The sequence below is a fragment of the Myxocyprinus asiaticus genome, chromosome 50 (assembly GCF_019703515.2).
Source record: "Myxocyprinus asiaticus isolate MX2 ecotype Aquarium Trade chromosome 50, UBuf_Myxa_2, whole genome shotgun sequence".
NCBI lineage: Eukaryota > Metazoa > Chordata > Actinopteri > Cypriniformes > Catostomidae > Myxocyprinus > Myxocyprinus asiaticus.
This window is the reverse complement of record NC_059393.1, coordinates 9,714,775-9,741,556: the sequence shown is the minus strand read 5'-3', so window position 1 is coordinate 9,741,556 and position 26,782 is coordinate 9,714,775. Positions and strand designations below refer to the sequence as shown.

The window sequence follows — 26,782 nt, the reverse complement described above, 5'->3', positions numbered from 1 at the left end:
CAGGAAAAACGAAAAAAGATTTGATGCATAACGCTGGAATTGTAATTAGATATTTTCAAATGTCTGCACTCCCAGGTGCTCTCACAAACAGATTAGGGAAACAAAATGTGTACTCTTACAATCATTTATAAACGCTATAAAATGAGCAGTATCAACAGTAGATCATCAGCGATGATAAAAATAGTGTTCACTATTGTTTATGTGAACACTATTTTTTCCTGGTTTTCATGGGACCAGAACCAGTGTTTTGGAGATTATCAATAGTGCCACAGGAAAAGGTAGACTCATTTGAATTGATACAAAAATGTCAGATGGAGGATGCCGCTTGTCAGTTATTCAGCAGAATAGGGTTGATTTCAGGGTTAATGAACATTTGGAAACAACATGTCGATTTCCCAAGTAATCGTGTTGTATATATGTTGTACTGCAGCGTAAGCTAACTAAATTCAGTGTTGTGAAATGACATCTACATATAGTTCAGGTTATTTGGTGTACATGTTGGTTTTCTTGAGCCTGGATCAACTTTATTTATGGCTTGTGTTCAAGTAATTGATTATTTGTCATGTTTCTCTTCGCAGTACCTCAGGAGAAAAGCTTGAGAGTAAATCTGCTCCTCTGGGGGGAGCTCTAGGTGGAGTAGGTCAGAACTTGCTGCTGAGTCCTGCCAGTCTTCAGCTGGCTCAGCTTCAGGCCCAGCTCACACTCCACCGTCTCAAACTCGCCCAGACCACCAACACCGCCGCTGCAGCCACTGTCCTGAATCAGGTCCTCTCCAATGTGGCCATGTCCCAGCCTCTCTTCAACCAGCTCCGGGGCTCCAGCATGGCCCAGGCCCATGGTAGGGCCTTCCCACCACCGCCTATAACCTTCCCACCTCCAAACGCTGGCCTTGGAACACTGGTTGGTGGTGGTTTTACTCCAAATCCTACTGGGATCAGGCCCACTACCTTTGGAGGGGCATCCAATCAGAAATTCAACCAGCACAATGATTACGGTAAAAAGGCCGGAACATATTTGACGGACACAGACCATCACTTGCCGTTTGGATACCTGGGAGGGGCTTCAGTGGTTACTAATAAGGCATGTGATGGAGGACAGAACAGTGGAGCTACTTCACAACCCAGGAACAATGCCCAAAGCAATTTTCAGAGAGACTTCTTTTCCTCGGAGACCCCAACTCAACAAATTAGATTCTTGGGAGGAGGCAATGATCAGAACCTGGGATCCCTTTCCTCATCAGCCCCTAAGGAGCAATGGAAAGGCCCAAAAATGGATATCAGTACAGGAGCAGGTTCTGGGCCTTGGGTACCAACCGGACCAGGGTTTGTGGGCCCAAGAGCAGAGCTTTATAACCCTGAGGATCCCACGACAGATCCCAAGTTCAAATCGGCATGTGGCCCAGCTGGGGTTGGCCCACCCATAGGGCAGCAAGGGGGATTTCAACAGCAGCTACAGCTCCACCAGGGTGAGGAGGGGGTGACATTGTCCTTACAACCCCACCAGCTTAATGACTATCACGGGACAACACCTTCACACCTACCCTATCAGTGCACCATTTGTGAGAAGAAGGTTTACAACTTGAAGGTAAGTAGATCACAAACTTTTACGCCCTCAAATATTCTTAAAAAGGCCATCTCACAAGGGTCTTCGTTTTACACGTGGCAAATTTATCACAAGCAATGAGTTCAACGTATGTGAAGTCCATACCATAGAGGTGAAATTCCAGATACTCTTTAAGTCAAAAGTTTGGACACACCTAATCACCCCATACATAAGTAATAAAATATGGGAATTATGTGGTGTCCAAAAAATGCTAAACAAATCCAACCTATCTTATATTTTAGTTTCTTCAAACTGGGCATTCTCTCAACCAACTTCCTGAGATGCATCCTGGGATGCTTTTTCAACAGTATTGAAGGAATACCATGTATACTGGGTATTTGTTGGCTGCTTTTCCTTCGCAATTATGTCAAATTCATCTATTTAAAAAAAAAATAAACATTTCAATTTTATAAAAAAGTTAATACTTAGGCACAATTTATATTTGCCTACAAAACTAATTTAATGCATTTAAGCAAAAACCTTTAGATCAAAAGGTCTTTAAAGGATTGTCCGGGTTCAATACAATTTAAGCTCAACCGACACCATTTGTGGCATAACATTGATGTTATCAACATTATGCATTTTTTATGGTGAACTATTCCTTTGACTTCAGCAATAGTTTTCATGATATTTCTGCAGAACTGACAAGTTTTTTTCATGATACTTGGTTAAATCAGTGGGCTCACTGGTTACCGTAGGGTGTGAATGTTTTTGTGTCAGCTGGCACGTGTTGAGAGGAGACAGGTTTGGAGGGCGAGGACACAGTTGTTCTGCAAAAGTCTGTTGTAATCGCTTTCATTCTCAACTCTCCCTCTCTCCGCCGTGAACTCTCTAATTGGCCACGTAGCGGCCACTCCAGTGGAATCACTCGCTCTCCTGTAGTTAGATCACAGTGAAGACAGAGTATCTGTCTGACATATCGTGTTTGTGTGTTTATGTTTGTATGTGTTTCTGTGTGTGCTGTTCTCAGGACTGGGACCAGCATGTGAAGGGCAAGTTGCATCTGCAAAACTGTTCGCTTTACACTGAGAGGTGAGTACAGAGAAATATTCCATGATAAAACCTTCATTGATGCATGTATAGTGTTGTGGTAGGGGAACTAACTGTCTATAATGGTGATAAACAATCCACATATTCTGACACATGAATGGCTACAACTCATATTAGTTGATATTAGTAGCTAGTTGATACTTGTAAGTTTTGAATTATTATTATTTTTTTATTTCTTTTTTATTTTCAGTTTGTCCTCTAAATTTAGTTAGTTTTCATTCATTTTGACTCTTTGATTGTTGTTTTTAGTTTAGTTTTAGTTCAGAGTTTTCTAGTTTTAGTTTAGTTGTAGTTTTTCAGTTTGGTTAGTTTTCCTTTTAGTATTTTAGGGCAGCCAAAATTAATGTGTTAACTAATATTATTAATATGTTTGCTAGATAAATGTTGTTAGATTTCTTTGCTGTCTAGTGGCATTTTCTTGTAAAGTGAAGGCAGGTTGTGAAGTCTTCAAATTTTATAATACACTGTGGGTCAAAAACTAAAATTAATTTGGCATTTTATTTTAGCTTTGTGGAGTAATGAAAAAGTATTTTAGTTGAGTTTTTCCAATTATGCTAGTTTTTATTTTTATTTTAGTTCTCAAAGATGTTTTCTTTTAGTTTTCGTTTTCGTAAACGATAATAATACTGACAGTAATCTTTGCCTACCTGGTGAGAAACAAGATATTTTTAAAGGTCTTGTATGAACGTGGTCTATTTTAATCCTTGTTATGTACCATTCATTGCCTGCGATACTCTTGTTAAGTGTTTTATGAGTAAAACCAGTCTCTATATTGAAAACAGTTATTATTACATAAAGAGTCTTCTACCATATAAAGAGGTTATGACCTGAATTCGAACTGTGTCATAAGATATAGTCAGTCCAGTTGCGGTGGGATTATGATCTAAAAGCAGTACTGTCCCCCTTGCAGCCTGACGCTCGGAGCAGTGCACTTTCCAGTGTCGTCTGAGGGATGTCTCAACATGGCATTGAGCAACACTATGGCGTACTCAGCAGCTGCCGGTCAAGGTAAGTCAAATCTCCTCATTTGCTTCACAACGTGAGTGCGGAAATTTCAAGAGATTGAGGGGTATGGGCCGTGATTTGAGAGACGACTCTAATTTTAGGATCATCGTTTTGGTAGTGGGGGAGTAGACTGTGTACAGAGAGGCACACTGGCTGACGTGTATTATTACCACAGTTGTTTTTGTATCAGCATAAACAAAGTTTTGATCATTTTCATTGAAAAGGTTCCATGTTTTGGTGTCTTCTTCTTATAAATGAATTTTAAAACATGTTATGACCACATACTGTATATTTCAATCAAGTCTGTGAAATAGCATATTAAGAAAGAAGTGCAAATTGTTCTTACTTTGCTTATTATAATCTTCAGGGTGGGCAAGTGTTTGTCTCTTCATCGGACCAGCAATGTCCCCACTAGCCCCCCCTTAGACCCAGCCATGGCATAGATGGTCTGGAGTTCCCTTTTAAAAAGTCATGAAATTAAAATCAGAGTTGTGCGGCTTTTAGTTCATATCTGTTAGCTTTGAGGCCATCTGTATGCTGGTGTACTCCTAAAAGTTGACGAAATTAGATTTCGCATTTGAAATGTAGTCTTTCTCTTTCAGAAAATGGAACAAAATATCAATGACTTATCTTGCTGGCAGGGGCATACTCTATACAAGTTTTTGTCCAATAATATGCTCTCTAGAAGGAGAATGCTCCCTCCACCTAATATAGGGTGAGCATATGTCCTCTTTTTCCTGGACATGTCCTCTTTTTGGACCAGAAAAAAGCATCCGGTGGGAATTTCTAAATTGGCAAAAAATGTCTAGGATTTGTTTTTGATGTGTTTTCTAAAGTTTTCTGTAATCTTACATTTGGTGTATTTGATACTGTGGATCAGTTTTCACGTGTTAATGTGTCCTTATGTGATTATTCTGGCTGAGAGCAGCAGAGCGCGCACTCTTTCAAAGTACTTTTTAACACTCTCTCTCATTGTCTCTCTCACAAGCTTTCTGCGCGAGTGCTGTATGTTAGCCCTTTGCCACAGAAATGGCGTGAAAGAGATCGCCATACGTAGTCTGCTGCTCTCATCCAGAAACATCAATCAAATAAGGACACTTTTAAGAGTATATTCCCCAACTTTGCGAATTATTAAATAGAACACCTATTTCGTCAGACTTGTGCTTACTATGCACTGTTATATTAACTGAAAATGACAACTATATCAAGACAATATCAAATGTAGTACGGATAAATATAGACCAAGATAGAAATTTTACAAATTAGTCTGTCAGTTATTGGTCACACAACCTCTGAATGTGACTTCTAAAGCTGGCACTTGTATGTCAGTGGCAAAACATTCAGAAACTACAATGAACAAGAATACAAGTCAGGCCCTGTAAGGGGAGAAACAAGCCCTGGGTCTCTATTCACAAATTATCCATACTAAATATTATGTGACAAGCACAAATTTACTGTTCATTAAATGTGCATTTGTCAAACCATTTTACCTACAAGAAACTGGAACAGTTTGCAACACATCCAATTCTAAACACTTGCAGTCAACATTCGTCATTTTAAAAATATAACCCAAATTCTGAAAATGTTGCGACAGTATGGAAAATGCTAATAAAAACCGAAAGGAGTGGTTTGTAAATTCTGTTCAGCCTCTGCTGTATTGAAAGCACTACAGCTAAACATTATATGATGTTTTACTTTCAATATACAATAATTTCAAATCAGATGATTGCAACACACTCCAAAAAGTTGAGACAGTCGAGTGTTTACCACTGTGAAACATCACCATTACTTCTAATAACACTTATTAAGAGTTTAGTCACTGAAAACACAAGTTTCTCAATTGGAAATGGTCAGGACTGCAGGCAGGTGAATCTAGCACCCACACTCTCACCTTACACAGCCATGCACTTGTAATCAGGGCAGTAGGTTGTTTAAAGTTGTCCTGCAGGAAAATGCAGGAATGTCTGCATTAATGGTGCCCTCACATGGGCACTGACACATCCCCATACCATGACAGACACTGGCTCTTGGACCTGACGCTGGAACAGCTTGGATGGTCCTTTTCCTCTTTGGCCCAGAGAACACAAAGTTTTTTCTAAAAACAATTTGAAATGTGGACTCGGACCACAAAACATGATTTCACTGTTCTATTTTCCATCTCAGATGAGACCAAGCCCAGAGAAATCAGCGGTGCTTCTGGACAGTGTTGATGTATGGCTTCTGCTTTGCATCTGTGGATGCTGCGGTGAATGGTGTTTACTGACAAAGGTTTACCAAAGTATTCTCAAGCTCATGCGAATGATGGTTTTTAAGACAGTGACGTCTGATGGATCATAGATCAGTGCATTCAGAAGTGGTTTTCCAGCAGGACAACTTCAAACCACATACTGCCTGGATCACAAGTGCATGGCTGTGTAAGCAGAGAGTGTGCATGTGCTAGATTGGCCTGTCTGCAGTCCTGACCTGTCTCCAATTGAGAATGTGTGGCGAATTATGAAGCGTACAATACGACAAAGAAGGAGCTGAAGACCTGCAAAATGGATGAATGGGGGAAAATTCTGCTTGCTAAACTTAAACTTGTGTTTTCAGTGACCAAACGCTTAATAAGTGTTATTAGAAGAAAGGCTGATGTTACACAGTGTTGAACACTCGACTGCCCCAACTTCTGCAATCAACTGATTTGAAAAGAGTGTAAAAAATGTTTTTGTTTTTTTTAATTACACTGAATTCATAAGGTAGAACATTAAATAATGTGTTATTCTAGTGTTTTCAATATAGTACAGGCTGAATAGAATTTACAAATCACTCCTTTTTTTTTTTTTTTAGCATTTTCCAAACTTTTTCGTTATTGGGGTTGTAAATTGATACCTGAAATGCTTGTTTTCTGTTGTCCACAGATGTTTCAACTGGAAGTGCTTCATATTTGCCAGCCACAGCTGTGAAGTCATTTCCTCTCTCAGGGGCGGGATTTACCTTGCACCAATCAGGGACAAAGGTTGGCACGGCACAAAGACACATTAAGTGAAATGGATATTTAATGTAGAAATACGCTCTTTGAGGAAATTTCTATAAAGAAAATATTCTGACATATTTTATTCATATGAAATTGTATGTTGATTTAGGCTAAGCTAAGAAAGCTGAAAAAAAAAACTTGATTGAAACTTTTTAGTGTTTTGTAGTATTGAAAACTTCACCCAACTCTGTCTGAAGAGGCTGTTAACTCTCCGAATGTTTGTCGGCTGAACTCATAGTGTTGTTCTTTTCCGCTCTTAGCTCACTGGCTTTGTAATGGAGCCAAGAGAATGGAGATAGAGTGTGTTATGTGTAGGTCACGCTGTTTTCACTGACTGACAAATTACTTAGTGCTATTATCGCATTGTCTAATGGTTATTATTCAAAGGACAACTGTGCCATCTTCACAACTAGAACATTAGGGAACAGGTGGAAGCCAGCAGAATTGAACGGCACAAATTATGGGTCACAAGCATTAATAGAGGATACTTTCTGTATCTGTAAGAGATGTGTGGCTGAATGTCCTTGGTTCAAGCAGCAGTTTTTAAGCTGTTGTGTAATGAGGTGGAAATGCACCAGGCTTCATTCCTACTTGACAGATCTGGTTCCATGTGAAAACTGAACACTTGTTTTTGTTGTCTTGGAAATCCAAAATTAACTTTTTGTCACACCTGTCAATGCTGAGTGATTTGAGAAAATGCATCAGCCACAATTATTTCTTACCAGCAGTGAAACTGTATTTTGCATCATAATTTATTTTAAAAATGTTCCAATGACAACAAAATGATCTAGCTGTTTTTTCACAGTGCAGACCGATATGCTTCTCAGTACATAGTCTCTTGGCGAAATGCAGTTTAGCACAAAACCACCAATGTAGTCTCATGACTACTCGTAATAATTCGTACAAGATGGCGAAATTGTGAGATATCATACCACTTTGGCTCGTTTCGAAAAGGCATGACTTTTATTCCCATTATCAACCAATTAACAAACAGACTTACAAACCAAAATAATACAGTCATCAAATATTAGCTAGCCTCCTATCCAACACTTTATTTTGAGAGGAAACGTTACCATTTAACAAACTGAATTACTCATTCCATATTTATTTATGCAATACAAATGACCGATATATGTCATTAACCTGTAATTTGCTTCCTTTGTTGCTTCAAACTGCAATGTTTTCTTCTATGGTACACTAAAGTTATTTTCCTATTAAAATAATACTTAGGTGTAGAGTTTGGGTAAGGGGTTAGATTTTATGGTTAGGTTAGTGTCAAGTCACATGTTTAACTTTAATTTTATGAAAAATCATAATATCATTGTTTGTTTATTTTTCTCTATGGGCATACATTTTACAGTTTCATACGATTTCCCCACATCATACTAATTATTATGACTTGTAATGAGACCTGGTTCAAATGATCATTATTTTGTTCCTTTTAATATTGTTTTGGTGTCTTATCGATTATATATCACCACTTAGAGTCCAAAAGTTCAGAAAAAATAAAAAAAATAAAAAAAGACAAATTTTTTTTTTTTTTACTTTGTAGCTACAGTAAATGTATAATGGCAAATTTTTCACCGAGAGACACTGAGCTTTTTATTATAAGGTGTCTTGAATTTGATGTGCTTGTGTCTGTGAGGGTGGAACTATTGTTATTAAATCGATTTATACCATATCTTGTATTGCATTTCCTAAAAGAAATTACCAGCCAAGAGGCCTGTAATTCCGTATTTTATTTACTCGGCAGATGTTAATTTTGGACTTTTGGACATTGTGACATATCAGTTAAAAATGATTTTAATGGTGGATATCATTTAGAACATCAAAACTATTGATGGTTACAAAAGAAGATTGGCTGCTTAGTGTTTTTTTTTCTTTTTCTTTCATAATCTTATTAAGAATGAATAGAGCACAACAGAGCCCGTCAAATTTTTCAGCCTTGGTCGTGTTTCCCGAAGTATTTTCACCATTAATTTCTTCCATCTTTCATAAAATCCTTTATAAAAGCGCTATAATACATGAACCAAACTAACCAGCTCCAAAGTGAATCGCAACATTAGAAACTTTGATTTTAACAAAACATTATTTGAAAATTGGACAAAAAGACAAAGGTACAAGACTGTATAATTATTGTCTTTCATGAGGGCATGAACTACAATCCCACAATGACATAATCAAATTAAAAACAAGGGGACAATGTAAAACCTTTGATTTAAAGTTAAAAGTAATAAAAAACATTTGCAAATAACGTGGGCATGGGTGGGAGTGTTTGCACTATCTTTGGGTTTATGCACGCAAACTGTGTGTGTATTGTATGTAAATAAAGTGCAATTTTTTGTTTTTCTGAGAAATATGTCATTATGCTAAAATGTTTCAAAAGCTGGTCTGTTTTCAGCACAAAGTCTAAATTAAGTTCCTGCATTTACAGTTTAGAGATTCCAACAGCAGGTGCTAATAAAGTTCATGTCTAAACTCTGAAAATATAGTGGAATATCAAATTATGTCCCTGACAATCACTGTTGTAGCCGTTTTATGAAACAAAAATGTATGAGATTTGTGTTAAACTATCTATAGGTCATGATTTATTTTTAAATTATTATTATTATTATTATTGTTTATATTTACAGTTATATCTATGATCTAATTTGTATCTGTATTTTTTCACCTGTTGTTGTAGAGTGATTTTTAAGTCACTGCAAAAGGTGCCGGTGAAAGAAGTTGGAGAGGATAAAATGTTTGGATTTGGTATATGATTGTTTATTTTTTTTACCATTTCATTATTTTGATTATATTTTTGTTTTGTTTGAAATGTAATTTGAATGTAGAAATATTCCTGTTTACAACTTCTTATGAATGTATTGTCTTTGTTTATATCGCTGGTGCTTGGCAGGGATCAACTATATAATAGGACGCTGATGGTCCAATAACCGGAGAAGAACCTCAGAATTAAACTGCACTTAACCCAGCCCATTAGCGTGTTGTGCCCGGAATTTCACCAAACCCAATTGCCCCTAGACTTAGCGTATGCTTGCACGAAAATACTAAAACTTCATGGACATGGCCATTGACTTTGTGAATTATGAATTAAAGCATAGTGCTGAGTTTAGCGCTAGCGCTCTTAAAATAGGGCCCCTTGACATTGAAACAAAATAAGAACTGTCCACACACTGCTCCAGACAGACTGCCTTGGGCATAAACACTCTGTTATTCTCTGTAATGGATAAACATAGTTTGGACTATATATACTGTATATATGAACCTTACGATCAGTTACACACTCTTATACCACTATTATAATGCATTGTAAAATTATACCATTCATTTATACAGTACCTATACTAAACTATATTTTTCAAGAGAAAAATGCTTTAAAACGCTTGATTAGGACTAAAAATGTGTGAAAATAATGCATACTCTATAACAACATGAATATGTACTTTATGTCATACTGTATTATAACTGGGGGTTAAAACTATTTATGTGAAGTTACAATGGATTGCAATCTGTATTATAGAAAAAGTATTTGTCACACCAAAAATACATGTAAATTAAACAATGTCATCGCATATGATAATAAAATATCAAAACAAGTAAATGTAAATAAAAATAGTGCTTTTAAATAAATGCCACATAGTTTGATATTGTGTTTTGTAATGCAAAGACATTCATACTTTTTTAAGCGAAGCCTGTGTCCACATATTTTTGGGCCACTGTATAATGCATGCATGCATTACGCCAAAGTTTTGCTTCCGTTTTACTCTTCTGATGTCGTCGGTTTGTCTCCTGACAAGTCTATTTTGATCTATCTGATCTCATTGCCAGAGAATAGAATCATCTCGCACACGATCTGTGATTTTATGAACTGTAGTAATGCGAGTAGCGCTTACAGACAGACGGCTGTTTATGTATGCTGAGTGCGACTGATGGATCCTCACATATGGATGCCGTGAAGCATTGTTTTAGATTATAGTAGTGCTGCTCTGAACTTGTCCATATGTCTTCCACCTATAATTGAATAGATGTTCTGTACAGGATGGTATATGGTGCAGTTCGCCAGCTTGATTCAGAAACAGGTCTTTTAAGTCATTATTTATGATTTAATTCAGAGGTGAACAAAGTGAATGCATGGGCTAATGTAAGCTCCTATAAAAACCCACCTGTCTTACAGCAGCTGTATTTTGGCAGCACTTGTACTTTGCAGTTTATAGTTTGACCGGCTGAACAAACTCAGACTGGATAAAACAGTGAAGTGTTTTCAGTTTAAAAGATTAGTATATATTTGTCAGTCACAAAGGAAAAGCTGCCAAAAGTATAGTAATTGTATGTAAACTAATTTAATATTTAAAATAAATAAAAAGACACAAGGGTGCTGAAGTAAGGTCCATGTAATCCACATTTTCCATGCAATCTTTCCAACCTAGTCTCATAGAATGAAAGTTACTCCATTTTTGCAAAGTGAGTTTTACATGCCGAATACTACGTTTTGTTGCAGTTTCCTGGGGAAATTAACACTGTATGCGCTAAAATAACTGTTTTATTCACTTTCACACCAATCACGACTTTAATGGCTGATTATGACTTCATAAACATTTATTTTTTGCTTTAATACTCACACTGTTATTTTATTATATCAAACACTTTTACTATAACGCATCATTGGAAAAATGATCAATTTTAACACTTGTATTACAGATTCACCGACACACATTTATTCCAATATTATTATCTTCCACGGTTGATCATCTGGGGTGTGGTTCCCTTACAATGACGTAAATCACTGCTGAAATCACAAAAGTACTGTAGCTTGTCAAGATGAATTGAAGCTTTTCCCGAAACCGTAGTAACTATGTCGCACATCCATCGTTCAAACCACGTTGATTAATTGTCGTTAATGACGTTACAGAGGGGATGGAGTAATAACTTCTGGGAATATAACATTTTAAAAGCTCCTTTGCACGTACACCAGAAAGCTGGTTAATGTGAGAAAGCTGCTGAACACACGAACGCTGCCTGCACTGTGTAATGGTACAAATACATACGCTACAATAGTGGGGTTTCCCCCTATATCAGACTTCGGTTTTCCCCCGACGCACTTGAGCATGTATGCACATGCACACTCTTCAAAAACATAAACAACACATGCCTTAACATAAATAAATAAAAGCCATGTTCTCCGACAAAAACCATGTGCGATAAAGCAGTTTCTATTAAGAGTCTTTAATCCCTTCAGTGGCTGCATTCGAGTTTACACGTTTTAGAATGCCGCTTTCTGCAAAACCCCAAAATAAGTCATTTTCTTAATGCATGTAAACGTGGTCAAAGTCTTGACAGAAATGGAATGAAAGATATAGAAGCCTCAGCGAAGTCAAATGATGTCCACACAGCAAACTAATTAGGAACTTTGCATCTAACCACAGGTGGAACTTGCACCCATAGTTGGCTAACGATGCTTTTGGGAAACGCACCCCTGATAGAGTGTTGGACTTTGGCCTTTGAAAACACGCAAACACGTATTTGCTTTTTCCACAATTTTGGTTAGGTTTAGGTGTTGGTTTAGGGTAAGGATACCTATTTTGTTTACCTCTCATTTGCTTTAAGGTCACTACTGGTTTAATATCCATTGGTGAATATACAGTAGATAATATTCACCTTAAAAATCTAGTCTGATTACGACACCATGTCACTCGCTTTTGGCGACCCCAGACTTTTCACTGGTAAACTGACACGAAACATGTAATGAAGCACGTAATTTCGTTTTGCAAAAATGTTTCCATGATCACACAATGTTCATGAGATCAGGCTGAATCACGTAAACATACACAGACATTATAAGAAATATGGGGTTCAGTATTTTCACTTTCAACCATCCCAACTGTGGAGACAAGTAATCAGGATGTATGTGCTGTGTTCCAGGATTCTTTGAGGGCTGGGAATTCAATTTCAGCCCACAGAATGGTAACTTGATCCTGGGGGATAAAGGCAGGGGGAATGCCAGGAGATCTGTGAAATACACAAACTGCCCTCGAAAGCTTTAAGAGGAATGTGTTGCAGTGCAAGTGTAAAGCAGTGTAAACCCTCTCTAGATAAAGAAAGCAGAAAGGAATGTATTTGTAGCACAGTGTTTGATGCTGGTCATTATTGGATCACTCAAGAGAACATTTTCTTTTTTTTCTTAATTTTCCAAAAAATTTGTACAAGTTGTTCAAAACATGTTTCTTGACCAATTTTGACATGGCAAGTTAGAATATGCATAAGTGCAAATGAGATTTGTGAGCTCTAGCGAATGGGAAGATTTTCTTAAATTTTGTACAACTTTTTGAAATTTTCATGTGTAAGAATACTCTTTTACTAACTGAACAAGCCCCAAAACACTGCTGCTGCAATTTGTGAGGCTGGCGAACAGAAGCCACTCAGAGTTATGCTCTGTCTTATATAGCAGACATATAAACAGCCTGTTTGAAGAGCTATTTCTGCATCTGTTTATGGAGGTAGACCTAACATGATCTTTTTGGCACATTTGGTGAAGAGAAGGTCTGGTAGAGAACCATTCATATAATTATCACAAGCTCTGCTGCTCAAACCCTTAGAGTCGCTCAGCAGCCACAGGCAGATGAAACCCAGAAATCAATCACACCTAAAAATGAAGAGTCTGTCATCATTTACTTACCCTCGTATCATTCTAAACCCATATGGCTTTCTTTCTGTTTTCATCTTTGCATGCAGTACAAAAACATACGATACAATAGCTGTGATCTGGTCAGTATGATCACATTTCCCTTTGATCTTGGCAGAATTATTTTCATGGTAAACAGAACCTTTGTTTAAAGATCAGCAGTCATGTTAATTGATCAGTTTTCATGCACGCTGCTGATCTCTGTGGTAATTACACTATGATACCATAATACTCTTCCTGCCATGTGTAAATTGTAGTGTAAACAGTGACCCTCCTCTCTGCCTCTGCACTCATGTGGGCTGAGCTTATCTCACACTTGCTGCTGTCAATCAAATCCTTACACCTTCATGTAAAAACACCCCATAAAAATAGTAATTATTTTTATTTATTTTATTTATTTATATTAATTTTATAATAAGGTCTAATAATTAAAAAATAAATTTGAATTTGGTATTCTTGAGCAAACTTAAATAGACAATTGTGTTGCCCCTTTAGTGAAAATCTATCATAATGTCACATCAGTTAAAAAGTAAAATGTACCTCTCAAATGTTCAAACTAAAACACCTTATACCTCAAATTGCTCTAAAAAATAATTTTAAGTTTTTCACATTTCAATTTTATTAGAAAATTCCATAAAATTGTATTGTGTAATCTTTAAAAAAATTAAATAAAAAACTAAATATTTTAAGTTTAATATATATATATATATATATATATATATATATATATATATATAGATAGATAGATAGATAGATAGATAGATAGATAGATAGATAGATAGATAGATAGATAGATAAATTATATAATTAAAAAAATAATTGTGTGTGTGTGCAAAACAAGTGAAGTTTCAAATTGGGTTTTTTTTTTTTTTTTAAAGCTTGGTTTAAGTAACAAATTATGACCTAAAGAAGTATCTGGACACATTTTGGTTGTCAGTTGTTAGTGGAACATGTCCATAGTAAAACCTGACTTCATTCATGCACTAAAACTGACCTTGGGTCTAGTTGGTTAAAAGTAAAAAATGGCTCAGAAAAATGAAGTTGGTTTTGAGAAAAGCTCTCTAGCATCATTTGTTTGCAGACGGCACTTAATCATATTGTTACCGTGATATCCATACATTTCAAGTGTAGCCTCTGTACTGCAGGCCACTGTATTATTTCTGTGCTAATAGGAGGCATTATCGAGCATGACGGATGCATAATGCTCTAAAATCATTTTGAATTCATCTCATCTCAGATAGACAGACATGGAGATAACTCCAGATGACGTGCATCCCTAACCAAGCAATCTAATTGCCATTATCTCCAAACATCCTGTCTGAATCACATAATACAACTGGCATTCACAAACGTTTTACATGTTCAAATATATTTCAGCAATAAATGAAATTCAAAATTGTCTTGAAATGAAAAATGTCCAACACTAATCTTATTCTTCTTAACATCGCAGCCAATCACAATCACTTCTTTCAAACAAATGTTACAGCCAATCAGAGCCCAAAACCATGCTGTCAGGCACAACCTAAAAACTTCTGATTTAAACAATATAGACTCTAGAGAAAGAAGTCTTTCAAAATGTGAACTGTGTGTCATTCTCTGTCCTCTCTCAGTTCCTTCAGCGTAAAGCATTTCCTGGCCGTGTCATCCACATCTGTAACTTGCCGGAGGGAAGCTGTACAGAGAATGACGTCATCAACCTTGGCCTGCCCTTTGGCAAAGTGACCAACTACATCCTCATGCGCTCAACGCATCAGGTACTGTATGATTCATTCCTAGTGTAGAGACTGCATTCTCTACTTCATGTCATGCCATGTTTTCTTGTTCTATAAAAATAGGGTATTTTCTTCCCTGTTTTGACATATTTCCTTATGAAACAGGAAGTTTGGACGGGATATATCAAAGCATCTCGTCCTTTGTGTCACAGTCATGAGCAATAATTCGCTACTTGCTAATCGGTGAGAGGTGGCATTGGGGGAGGGACATTCTCAGTCTAGAGAGCATTTGACTGGACAAAAATCTCTATAGTGCAAGATGAGTCAAAGACCTTTGGTCCATTTTCCCAGAAGAGAAAGTCTGTACATTTTAAATGTGTTTATCTGCTTAAGGTTAATTTAGTCAAAATTAGTCACAAATGCCGATTTTGATGCCATGGGATCTTTAAAATAGTTCAAACCTATTATAACATTTATTGAGTTATCATAGTCTGTATCATACACTTTGTCATAACTAAAGCCTTGGCAGGACAGACTAGGGTTGCCAACTGTCCTGTAAAAGCCGGGACGTCCCGTATTTCGACGGAAAAAAAGATGTCCCATACGGAAACCTATTGTCCTGTATTTGCTTGAGATGCTTGAGTGGGACCCCAATCAGATGACGAAATGTCCCGTAGTGAATCAACAATATGTTCAAAGGGGCTCAAGCGTCCTGTATTCGTGTGGCAAAAAGTTGGCAACCCTAGGACAGACTGAAGTACAGCAGAGATAGATATAGACAAGCATTTTATGTACTTTATCGCTTTGTACATTGGAACCCTGACACAGATGATCTCTCAATCACCTGCCGTGATTCATTACTCAAATTTTAGATTGACATTTTGATTGGTCCCATTAGGACCGATCCTAATGGTTTGAATTCTGGGTTCAGTGCCAACCAAGTCTGACGTGCATAAAATGTTCTTGTAACTGTCTTGAAGATTTACTACGCTATTAAAAAGAGTACCGTTATGTCAAATGATCTGTTCGGATCTCATTTGACACATTTTATGTTTGATGCTTGATTTAACAGTATCTTTTCATCAGGCTTTTCTTGAAATGGCATACGTGGAGGCAGCTCAAGCTATGGTACAGTACTACCAACTGCAGCCAGCTACCATCAACGGACAGAAACTACTGATCCGCATGTCCAAAAGATACAAGGAACTACAGTTAAAGGTAGGTTTCACTTGGACAGACCAAGCGGTCTTTGTACAGTTAGGTTGCATGTACAATGCAAAGCCTAATGCACAGATCAGATATTTTGAACATCATTTTTTTTTTTCCCATTTACATTAACACACCGCCAGACAGTGTGTTGTTGCCCAAAGTGATCTTCACCTCAGATTAGTGGATCGTGCAAGTAATAGATTAGTTTTGCCCCATCTTGTGGGTCCGTGTGGATATTGGTGTGCACAACATGCATATTGTTTGCATCTTGTGGCTAAACTTTTGAAAAAGTGAGTATTTTTTGGGGGGGATTTTCTCCCAATTTGGAATGCCCAAATCCCAATGTGCTCTACGTGGTGGCATAGTGACTCGTCTCAATCCAGGTGGCGGAGGACGAATTTCAGCTGCCTCCGCGTCTGAGACCGTCAACCCGCGCATCGCGTGGCTTGTTGAGTGTGTTACCGCGGAGATATAGTGCATGTGGAGGCTTCACGCCATCCACCGCGGCATCCACGCACAACTCACCATGCGCCCCACTGAGAGCGAACCACATTATAGCGATCACGAGGAGGTTACCCCATGTAACTCAAACCTCCCTAGCAACCGGGCCAATTTGGTTGCTTAGGAGACCTGGCTGGAGTCACTCAGCACACCCTGAGATTCGAACTAGCAAACTCCAGGGGTGGTAGCCAGCGTCTTTACCACTGAGCTACCCAGGTCCCCGAAAAAGTGAGTATTTTAACATTCACAGATTGGCCCTCATTCACTTCAAAGTAAGTGCCTCACTGGAACTTGGATTTTTGATTTTGAAAAGGAGAGACGAGTCGAAATTATTTTTTTGGTAATCAACATTGTGACAAATGCTGTCGATTTAGCCTAACTTGTACTGAACCCAGAATATTCCTTTAAGATGACAAATGGATATGGAGTATTTAGGTCAGATGATCAGATCTGAGATAGGTATTTGATTTAGATCCACATTTGAAAGTGACCTTTAAAATATGCAAATCAAATATGATCTAATAAGTGCTTTGATTGGATACATGCATGTAACAATCTGTGCCAGATGTCTGTGAAAAAATCTGAATTGACCCTTCGCTAAGCTCCACCCCCTTAGTTACGGTTGCTCGCTCTGACAAGCTCTGCAGATCTCCCCATTGGAATGAATAACGTGGGCTGGTATGAAGAGTGACATTGTAATGCATATTTGTGTCACCATTACAAATTACCCGGAAACAACATGTTTTAAATTTTTTTAATTATTTTGATAAAATCCCACTTAAAAGTACTCAAACACATTATTTCCATTGGCTGTCATTGGAAAATAGCAAACTCGTTTCAGAGTAATGGTGGCAGGGCAATGGTTAGTGAAGGGTATTTGGTTGACAGTGTAAATGCAGTAAATACTTTTTTGTATAATGGGTTCCCTCTAAAATGTTTGTTTGCCTCTCCAATCCAGAAACCAGGTAAAAATGTTGAGTCTATAATCCAAGACATAAATTCACAAAGAGAGCGAGATGAAATGCAGGAAGCTGACAGGTGAGAATCACAATAAAATATTTTTAAGACACTACTTTTTAAAATTGTAGTTTTAAAACTGTTGCTGATGCGTGTAGGTACCTACCTGAACGAGCAAGATCACGCAGTCCCGTCAGTCGTTCTCTGAGTCCTCGCTCCCACAGTCCGAGCTTCACTTCCTGTAGCTCCGCCCACAGTCCACCGGTACTGCCCTGTCGGTCTGACTGCAGCAACGGCATGGGGCCTTGCCGGGCCTCCTGGGACTGGACGTCTCACCCCCAAGGCGACGATGACCCACGTGAGAGACATGATTGGAGGAACGACGAGGAAGAGAGACCCAACGGTTGGCTATCTGAGCGCAGGAAACCCTACCTTAAAACTGGGGACCGGATCAGTCCACGAATGGGGCCCGGAGACAACCGGGGAAGGGACTGGTATTCCCGCGATAGCCCCCAGGGGTCCTCTTTTTCTTCCTACCACTCCATAGATGACTTCTACAAGAAGGAGTCGCTTTACAAGACTGACAAACTGAGTAGGGCACCACATCAGAGACATGAAGGGAAATCTAAGAGGCGGGAGGGTGGAGACTATCACAGACCTCGACATTCAGAGTCAGACATGACGGATGAATCCAACCGGATGGCCGAGAACAGAGGACGCAGCAAGAGGCCGAGTCGGAGACAAGAGAAGGAGGAGAGGGAGTCTGAGAATCAGGCATGTCCTCCACATTTCAAATCTGCATTAAGTTGTGTAATACTGTGCTTTGTCTTTCCATATACATTCATACACTATATTGGCAGTTGACAGGAAATAATTTTGGGAAGATGACATGTACTGCTGTGTGACATACTATACCACTTTTCTCCTATATCTACAACTATTTTAAACAACATGTAATTATTTTTTAATTTATTAATATACAATAATGTTATATATAACATCATATATATATATATATATATATATATATATATATATATATATATATATATATATATATGTGTGTGTGTGTGTGTGTGTGTGTGTGTGTGTGTGTGTGTATATATATATATATATAGTATATAATATGATAAATAATATAATTTAAAATGAACTAGTGAAGGCAAAATGTTGATTACAAATTGTGACCAATTACAGCACATAAAAAATACACTTTCCTTTATACATTCATATAAATTTTAGCATAAAATATTGATGTTGTTAATACAAGAACTCATGGTCATGTTTTGCGTCAACTACTCATATGCATTGTTGAATAAAACGAATCACAAAATTTCAGGTCATACACGTAATAAGAGTTAAGAACAATACTAATTTTAAAATTTAAATATAGAATGATTTGTTAATATATATTGAATTATATATATTATGTCTTATATTTATATGATGCTATTGAAGTTATGTAACAATTTATAAAACTATTAAATATTATAAATACATAAATAAGTTTATAAATATCATATTTATTTATATGTATATCGTATTTATATTTATATTCGATTTATTAAAAGTAATATAATATTTCTATTAATATAAAAAAGTATATATTATATATAATAATATTTATAGAAATTGATATATATATATATATATATATATATATAATATTTTAGAAAATGTAATGTAACATTAATAATTTTATATATACAATTGTATAATATTTATAGAAATTGTTTATATTTATATATGAATACACATTTAACTTTTTCAGCATATAATATTGTTTAGTAAAAAACCTTTATATGAAATATGGACAATATTATTTATTGTGCAGTTTGTTTATGTATCACAGAAGGAAGAATATCCAACCAAAGAGAGATCAGCATCTCCTCACAACAGCAAACCTTCAGAGCCCACAAAGTGTGAAAGAAATGGTGACAGTGAGGTAACCACCCCCATTAATTTATTTGACGGCCTGCAGTTTCTGATTCACCACAAGCCATCAAAATACAGCCAGCTAAGTAGCTTAATCTTAGTCTCAAACTGATGTGTATTGTACACTAAGATTGCTAGCATCTGAATGGATGGATTTTTGGATTTTAGGGTGCAGGGATTTTTATCATTTTGGCAAAAAAAAAAAAAAAAGGCATGTCAAACAGGGCCGCTACAACGAGAGCTTCCGAGGTAGAACTACTGTAGTTGCTGTATTTACCCAAGTTTGTGAGGTTCATAGCTTTGAAAAATACTCAACAGCTATGCTTGAAACTTGAAATACAAAATCTGGTTGTTTTATATGTTGGTCAGTATGTCAAATGTCTGGCTTGCTAGACTAGCTTTAGCCTAACCATACCCTACAGATCCATGTGTACCATTCTTTGTTGCTGAAAGGTTGTCGCTACACTGTTCCTTGATTCTCAGGAACTGGATAGTGGAGATGATGGAGAGGAGGAGAGCTGGTATCCTAAAAGCATGGAGGAACTGGTTACCGTAGATGAAGTCGGAGGAGAAGAAGACTCCATCATTGAACCTGATCTACCTGATCTTCATGAGGAAGACCAGCCTGTGGAGCCTGGTCAGTCAACAACAGTCAGCCTAATCTCCAAATCAGAGCCCCCAATACAGGGTGAGGAGCCTACAATGGACCCCCCTACACTTCCACCTCTAGATTTGGTTACAGAAGTAAGCTCCAGTGGTATTCCACCCAGCTTTAGTGGGACGTCCCCTGTCCCAGAGCATCTGGTCTCTCAACTCAACCAGCTCCCCTCTCAGGAGTTTAAAAGCACTTTGGAGACCTGCACCTCCATAGATATGGAGACACACACCAACGCACCAACATTAGTGGACTCTCCAGATCACAACAGCACATGCGAGAGTGGGAAAGTGATGGACTCAAGCAATGATGCAAAAAAGGTGGCGGACACGGATAGCAAGGAACCACTTCAAGAACAAGAAAGTCAGAAGAGAGGTACAACTGGCTGTTGTTAAATCATAGAAGTTGGCATGGTAGAGCATCCCTCGCTTTTACTTATAGTGCTTACAAGGCAGCACTGTATTGAAATTCCACTACTTTTTATTTGTTGCCTTAATTAAGCCAACAAATTATTATTGTGCAAACTAAGGATTAGGTTTTTTTTTTTTTTCAAATACCCTTAACCAAGACCAAAATGTCTGAATGTAATTCCTCCTAGAGCTTTTAAGATATATCCACCAAATTTGGCACAGTCCTTCAGCCTGTTCTGACTTAGTGTGCTATATTGTTTCTAACTGTACGGACTTATGGTTTTCCCCTAGCAGACAATCAATAAACCAATCTGTCTGACTCTCTGTCTGTAAGACCTAATGCATATAACCTTCAAACTTAAAATTGTTTTTGAAACTTTCAGGCAATCCAACATTCAAAGTCCGAACAAAGTTTGAACTCCTCCTTTTTCTTCTCCACAATAGTGTTTAGTGTGTTTAGCATTCGTTTGAATGGTTCGTTTCTTTAAGCCGGTTCAAACTTATGATTAACATATATTTGAAACACTCCATTTCACCCATGTTTTTTGTTCTAGATATTCCTGAATCATTACCTGCCCCTTCACCTCAGATGACAGATATCTCTGCTGTTTCACCCTCCCAAGGGCAGGAGAAAGCCATCAGTGAACACAGCATACCATTAGGTGACTGACTCACACCTTCCAGCACTATACTGATCTGAGCCCTGTGTTTGCATCAAAACATTTGATGCTAAAAATTATTATTATTTTTTTTTTTGTCATTTACTCACCTTCATGTTTCTACACTGAAAAGCATAAATGAGAAATGCATGAATACTATAAAATATTAGCATCAATAGCAGTTAACTTCCTCAAATTAGGTGCAAACCATACAGGAATCCATATGAACTGTACTCGAAAATAATTAAAAAAAGTTTACTTTCACACTAATGAAATGAAACGAACCCCAACATCTAATGGATGCAGGTGGGGACCAAAAACTCTAATGTGAAAATGCCCAAAAACTAAACCAAGGAACAGCACCCAAGTTCGTAAATAAGCTTTCACACTTATCACACCAACCAAACTTGGACTTCAAATGAACTTGGGTCTGCACCAATAACTCTAATAAACATTAACAATAAACATGTCCTTAATCTAAGAAAAGAGCAGTTAATGTCCACAGACTTTGGCAGGAAGTGGAAAGTGGACTCATCACATTACCACCGATCGTGTTGAGATGTGATTATAAATGAAAGGTTCTGGCTGTGATATGGGCAGTCATTAAAGGCCAGCTGATGTCAGTGGAGCATTTGTCATCCCGTTTTAGAGCGTGAGGTGTGAATTACACCCTGGAGGCCTAAGCTTGTGCACTTGCTACACAGCTGATTCCCTCACAGAAGAGCTGACTTTACAGCCCTATACACACACATTTTTATGGCCCCAAAAACAGCATGTGCACACATCAGAACTGCTGAGGATGTTTGATGCATGGGTCTAACATAGTTCTGAATTCTGGCTCATTTTGTCTTTCGGCAGGTGTGGAGTTCATCGTGCCAAGGACGGGATTTTATTGCAACCTGTGTGGCTTGTTTTACACTAGCGAACAGACAGCGAAGACATCACACTGTCGGAGCACTATTCACTACAGGAATCTACAGGTCAATTATACACACGTTTGCTTAGCTGTCCAAATGTTTATTGTTTTTAAATATAGCTAAAATTGATTACTATAACCTAACCCTAAACCAAACCCTAATGAAAAAACATTTTGCATTTAAAAAAACATTATTTTATTTACAAATAATTTTTGTGCCTACAATGTCTACAAATGGAGGTTTTGTCATATATTTTTGTTACTTGTAATAATATAAATGTATTTTATTATTAATTTGATAAAAATATACAGTATAGAAAAAATATGTTTTATTTTATTATTAATTACAATTAATTACAATTAGTTAAAATTACATGTCAATGTAATTGTAAAATACATGTCAATGCTGAATAATCCAGCAGAGTAGACATTTTCCAGTTTAAAAAAGTTTGGCCTAATTAAATGACAAAAAATAAAATGTTGTAAAATACAGTGTCTTTGACATCAATTGAAATGAAATAGTAGTTTTTGCAAATATGCTGAAAATAATGTACAATAACTTAAAGCTGAAGAGTGTAATTTCTGCGCCACTAGCACCACCAAATAGAACTGCAAAAATAAACGTTGTTTTCAAAACAGCCTAATACGCCCCCATCTGTCATTGGTCAAACAAAGAGATAGTCCTGCCCCCAACTCACGCCACTGGTCGAGTCAATGGCGGTGTGTTTGTATAGACTAGTCACTTAAACAGAGGATTTTCATAGCGCTATATTTCTTACAGAAAACTGTAAGAACATTAACATATGAATGGCTTACTTATACTTGGCTCTGCATATTAAGCTGGGATAGGAGAAAGTATTTTAACACAGAAAAAGTTACATACTTAAGCTTTAAGATCAGTGGCCTATGAATAAATGTTTCATTCAGCATAGGGTGGTTCGCCCCTCATGAAGGATGCCATTTTGAGATCACATGACCAATCAAATACTACCCTCATAAATAATAGACACTTTCGGTTGTGAAATAAATTCATCATAATATCAAATATGTTTATCAAATTCATAAAATATGGCAATATGGGATATATGACAAATGGAATCGCTAACTGAAAGCTTTTGTGTTTGTGTGATGCTTCATCCACAGCCCTAGGTGTCAGTAAAAAGTCAAAGACCACTGTCCAAATGACCAGCGGAATATACAAATATTAGTGTTACCATTGGACTACATTATTCACACAAGCCACGTTTATCAGGTCTGACATCATTAAAAACATAAAGAACAGGTTTTAATTTATGGCACCAAACATCGGTCCATTCAAGAGTCAAAGCATGGACCAAAGAGATTGCTGCATTACAGTTCTTACAGGCTGGAATTACTGCTTATTTTAAAATATTTATTAACCTTTCAGTGAGGGTCAGTGCTTAAACTCTTAAATCTTTGATCATTTCTGGCCACTGATCTAGATTCAGTGACCATGTTTACATGCACCTTAGAAAATGGTTTATTCCAGGGTTTTTTGCAGAAAGCAACATTCTGAAATGTCATGTAAACTAGAACCCTAATTGTCTTGCGATTAGGAGGGATTAAGAGAAAGCAGTTTAACACACCTAGGTTTTCGCAGCTTAATGTTGCCATGTAAATGCATAAGCGGTGTTTGGTGTTTAAAGAACACCGTCGTTCAGATCGATCCAGTTCAGATGATCGTTCAGAATGATCCAGTGCTGGTCGGACCAATCAGATTCTACGCTACAAAACGTGGACATTTGATCACGCAGACTTGGAGATGTTCCGGTCCGCCTCTGATGACATCGAGGTCTACACTGATAGCGTAACGTGTTTCATCAGGAAATGCATAGATGATGTTGTACTGACTAAAACAATACGGATCTACTCTAACCAGAAACCATGGATTAATAGCAATGTTCGTGCGGCACTTAATGCACGGACCTCCGCTTTTGATTCCGGGAATGCGGAGGAGCATAAACAAGCCAGTTATGCCCTCTGCAAAACTATCAGAGCAGCCAAACGCTAGTACAGGGACAAGATTGAAGGACATTGCTGTGGAGAAAGCTGCTTACTGACTGAGCCGCATGTTTACGAGAGGAAAGAGTACACCGCTTATACAGTGCATGTAAACTGGAACGCTGTTTTCTCGCAATAAACCGCTTTCTAGAGGCCATGTAAACGTAGTAAGTATCTCTGGACATTTGCTTAAAAAACGATCTAAGAAAAGTAGATTTAGGCCAGAAACACTCTATGCAAGTATGCAAGCACCGATGCAAAAATGAAATTGAAAGCTGACCATAGCAGAAGACAGTTTATGCCAAAGCTTGTTATAGTGTGTTACGCTATGAATTGCGTTTAGTCAAGTGTCAGAATACAGTGACGTATATTTTGGGCCTAAGTTTGTGATTTTGTTGTTGGGTGGAAAATTTATGAGGCCCTGGATTGGCACTGGTATGTTTTAGAAGTGAAGTGTGTGAGATAAATGAGAGCTGATCTGTGTATTGTGTGTCCACTTGGCCAAATGAGCCATATGTATGATTGCAGTGTAAGATTGAGAAGCTTCTCACAGTCTTCAAGGTGGGATAAAGTTTCTTATCTAGTCCTTTACTCCTTCACAGCAAGAAGCCTGAGATCCCCTGTCATCACTGTCACACCCATTGTCGGGTCTAGAGTCGGATGGTGAAACGAGAGAATCTGTTGGGGATGAGGGGGGGTTTGTGCATGGGGGCCCATCGACTTTAAGCCTACTCAACCGAACTTAGCCAGCTGATATTAAAATATGTTCTTCTGTTGGCTCGCATACATTTATAGACTATAATTCGATATCGTTTCAGAACCTGGCATTTCAAGCAATTTCAGTGCATATATACTGCAAATCATACTGTCCAACAAAAACTAGACAGACCGACAGGCTATTCTTTTGTACACTTGAAGAAAGTGTCAAGAATGATTGCTCACACAAATTTAAGGAGATTTACTCCTTTATAAAAGTATAGGAGGCAATCAATGTTTAATTGACAATGCTAAGTGTTTAAATGATTTTGCACATTTCTCATCATTATTTATAGGTAAATTGTTGACATTACAGTTTTAACATTTCATCGAACAGCAAATACTCCACACACTCGATTTCCAGATCAACACATCTTGTGGAATTTGCGCTGAATAACTACATAACCAATGATCCTGCACATATAGATCCACCAACTGAATCACAGCCAACAAAGCTCACTACAAGAGCTCTGAGCGACTGTTCACTTCCATGACACACTGTGAATGACGCAATCAAGTCTGTCTTCTTACACTCTCAAATTACTTATATTTTTGTGTATATATGAATATTTTGCAATAAACTTAAAATATATTGTTTATATACTCATAATCAACCATTTTAAATCAATAGCTTTAGATTTTTCCATAGTTTTTTATTCAATAACTTCACTCTAGATGCTTCATGGGATTGTAGTTCATACCCTCATGAAAGACGTTAAGTACACGTCTTGTACCTTTGACTTTTTCTCTGATTTTCAAGTACTATTTTTCTTCAAGTCAAAGTTTGTATTGCCACGATTCACCTCAGAGCTGGTTGGTTTGGTTCATGGCTTACAACTCTTTCATGAAGAATCTTATGAAATCCCTATGGAAAAAATGAATGGGAAAAATACTTCCAGAACCAAGAAGGCTGAAAAAGTGGGCGGGCATTGTTGTGCTCTTTTGCAGGCACTGCAGGCACACCACGTGCATAGTTCCGATGAGAACATTTACGAAACCTGTTTCGCTGCCACTGTCTGCCAGACGTGTTGCATTCATAAGAACTACAGTGAGAAAGTTTAACACCACAAGAGCAAAACAGATGAAAGGGAGACAGACAGAGAGAGACAGACACACACTGTAAACACTACAGGAAACACCTGCTTTTTTCCCACATTTTGACCTTCTTCTGTTTCAACTCTCCTGCTCGTTTCACTTGTGAACAAATTAGCTGTTGAGTGGTAACACATCTAGGGAAATACCGTATGTGTCTGTCAGAAGTCTGCTGCTATTGGAGTGTGTATGCAAAATGTACAGCAAGTGTGGTTGTCTATAACAGTGGAACTGGTTCTCCTTCATTCAATTTCTTAAAGGAATATTCCGGGTTCAATACAAGTTAAGCTCAATCAACAGCATTTGTAGCATAATGTTGATTTCCACAAAAAATAATTTTGACTCATCCAATTTTTCTTTAAAAAAGTAAAAATCATGGTTACAGTGAGGCACTTACAATAAAAGTGAATGGGGCCACATTTTTTGAGGGTTTAAAGGCAGAAATGTGAAGCTTATAATTTTATAAAAGCACTTAAATTAATTCCTGTGTTAAAACTCTATTTGTTTGAGCTGTAAAGTTACGTCGTCATGGCAACGAAGATGTAAAATTTTAGATAACTTTACACAGAAAAGGTTTGTAAGCGATTTTATCACACTGAAATCATGTCA

General features: G+C 37.4%; 1 protein-coding gene across 1 annotated transcript in view; it reads left to right on the top strand.

The window, feature by feature from the left end:
- Positions 1–26,782, top strand: part of LOC127438935 (RNA-binding protein 20-like) — a 39,022-nt gene that overhangs the window by 9,949 nt on the left and 2,291 nt on the right. The window contains exons 2-13 of the mRNA XM_051694847.1: positions 579–1,584; positions 2,573–2,634; positions 3,563–3,660; positions 6,555–6,652; positions 14,960–15,103; positions 16,148–16,279; positions 17,730–17,809; positions 17,887–18,502; positions 19,581–19,673; positions 20,147–20,693; positions 21,283–21,390; positions 22,246–22,367. Coding sequence (XP_051550807.1) covers positions 784–1,584; positions 2,573–2,634; positions 3,563–3,660; positions 6,555–6,652; positions 14,960–15,103; positions 16,148–16,279; positions 17,730–17,809; positions 17,887–18,502; positions 19,581–19,673; positions 20,147–20,693; positions 21,283–21,390; positions 22,246–22,367 — 2,901 coding nt within the window. The 5' untranslated portion in view covers positions 579–783. The remainder of the gene's footprint in view (positions 1–578; positions 1,585–2,572; positions 2,635–3,562; positions 3,661–6,554; positions 6,653–14,959; positions 15,104–16,147; positions 16,280–17,729; positions 17,810–17,886; positions 18,503–19,580; positions 19,674–20,146; positions 20,694–21,282; positions 21,391–22,245; positions 22,368–26,782) is intronic.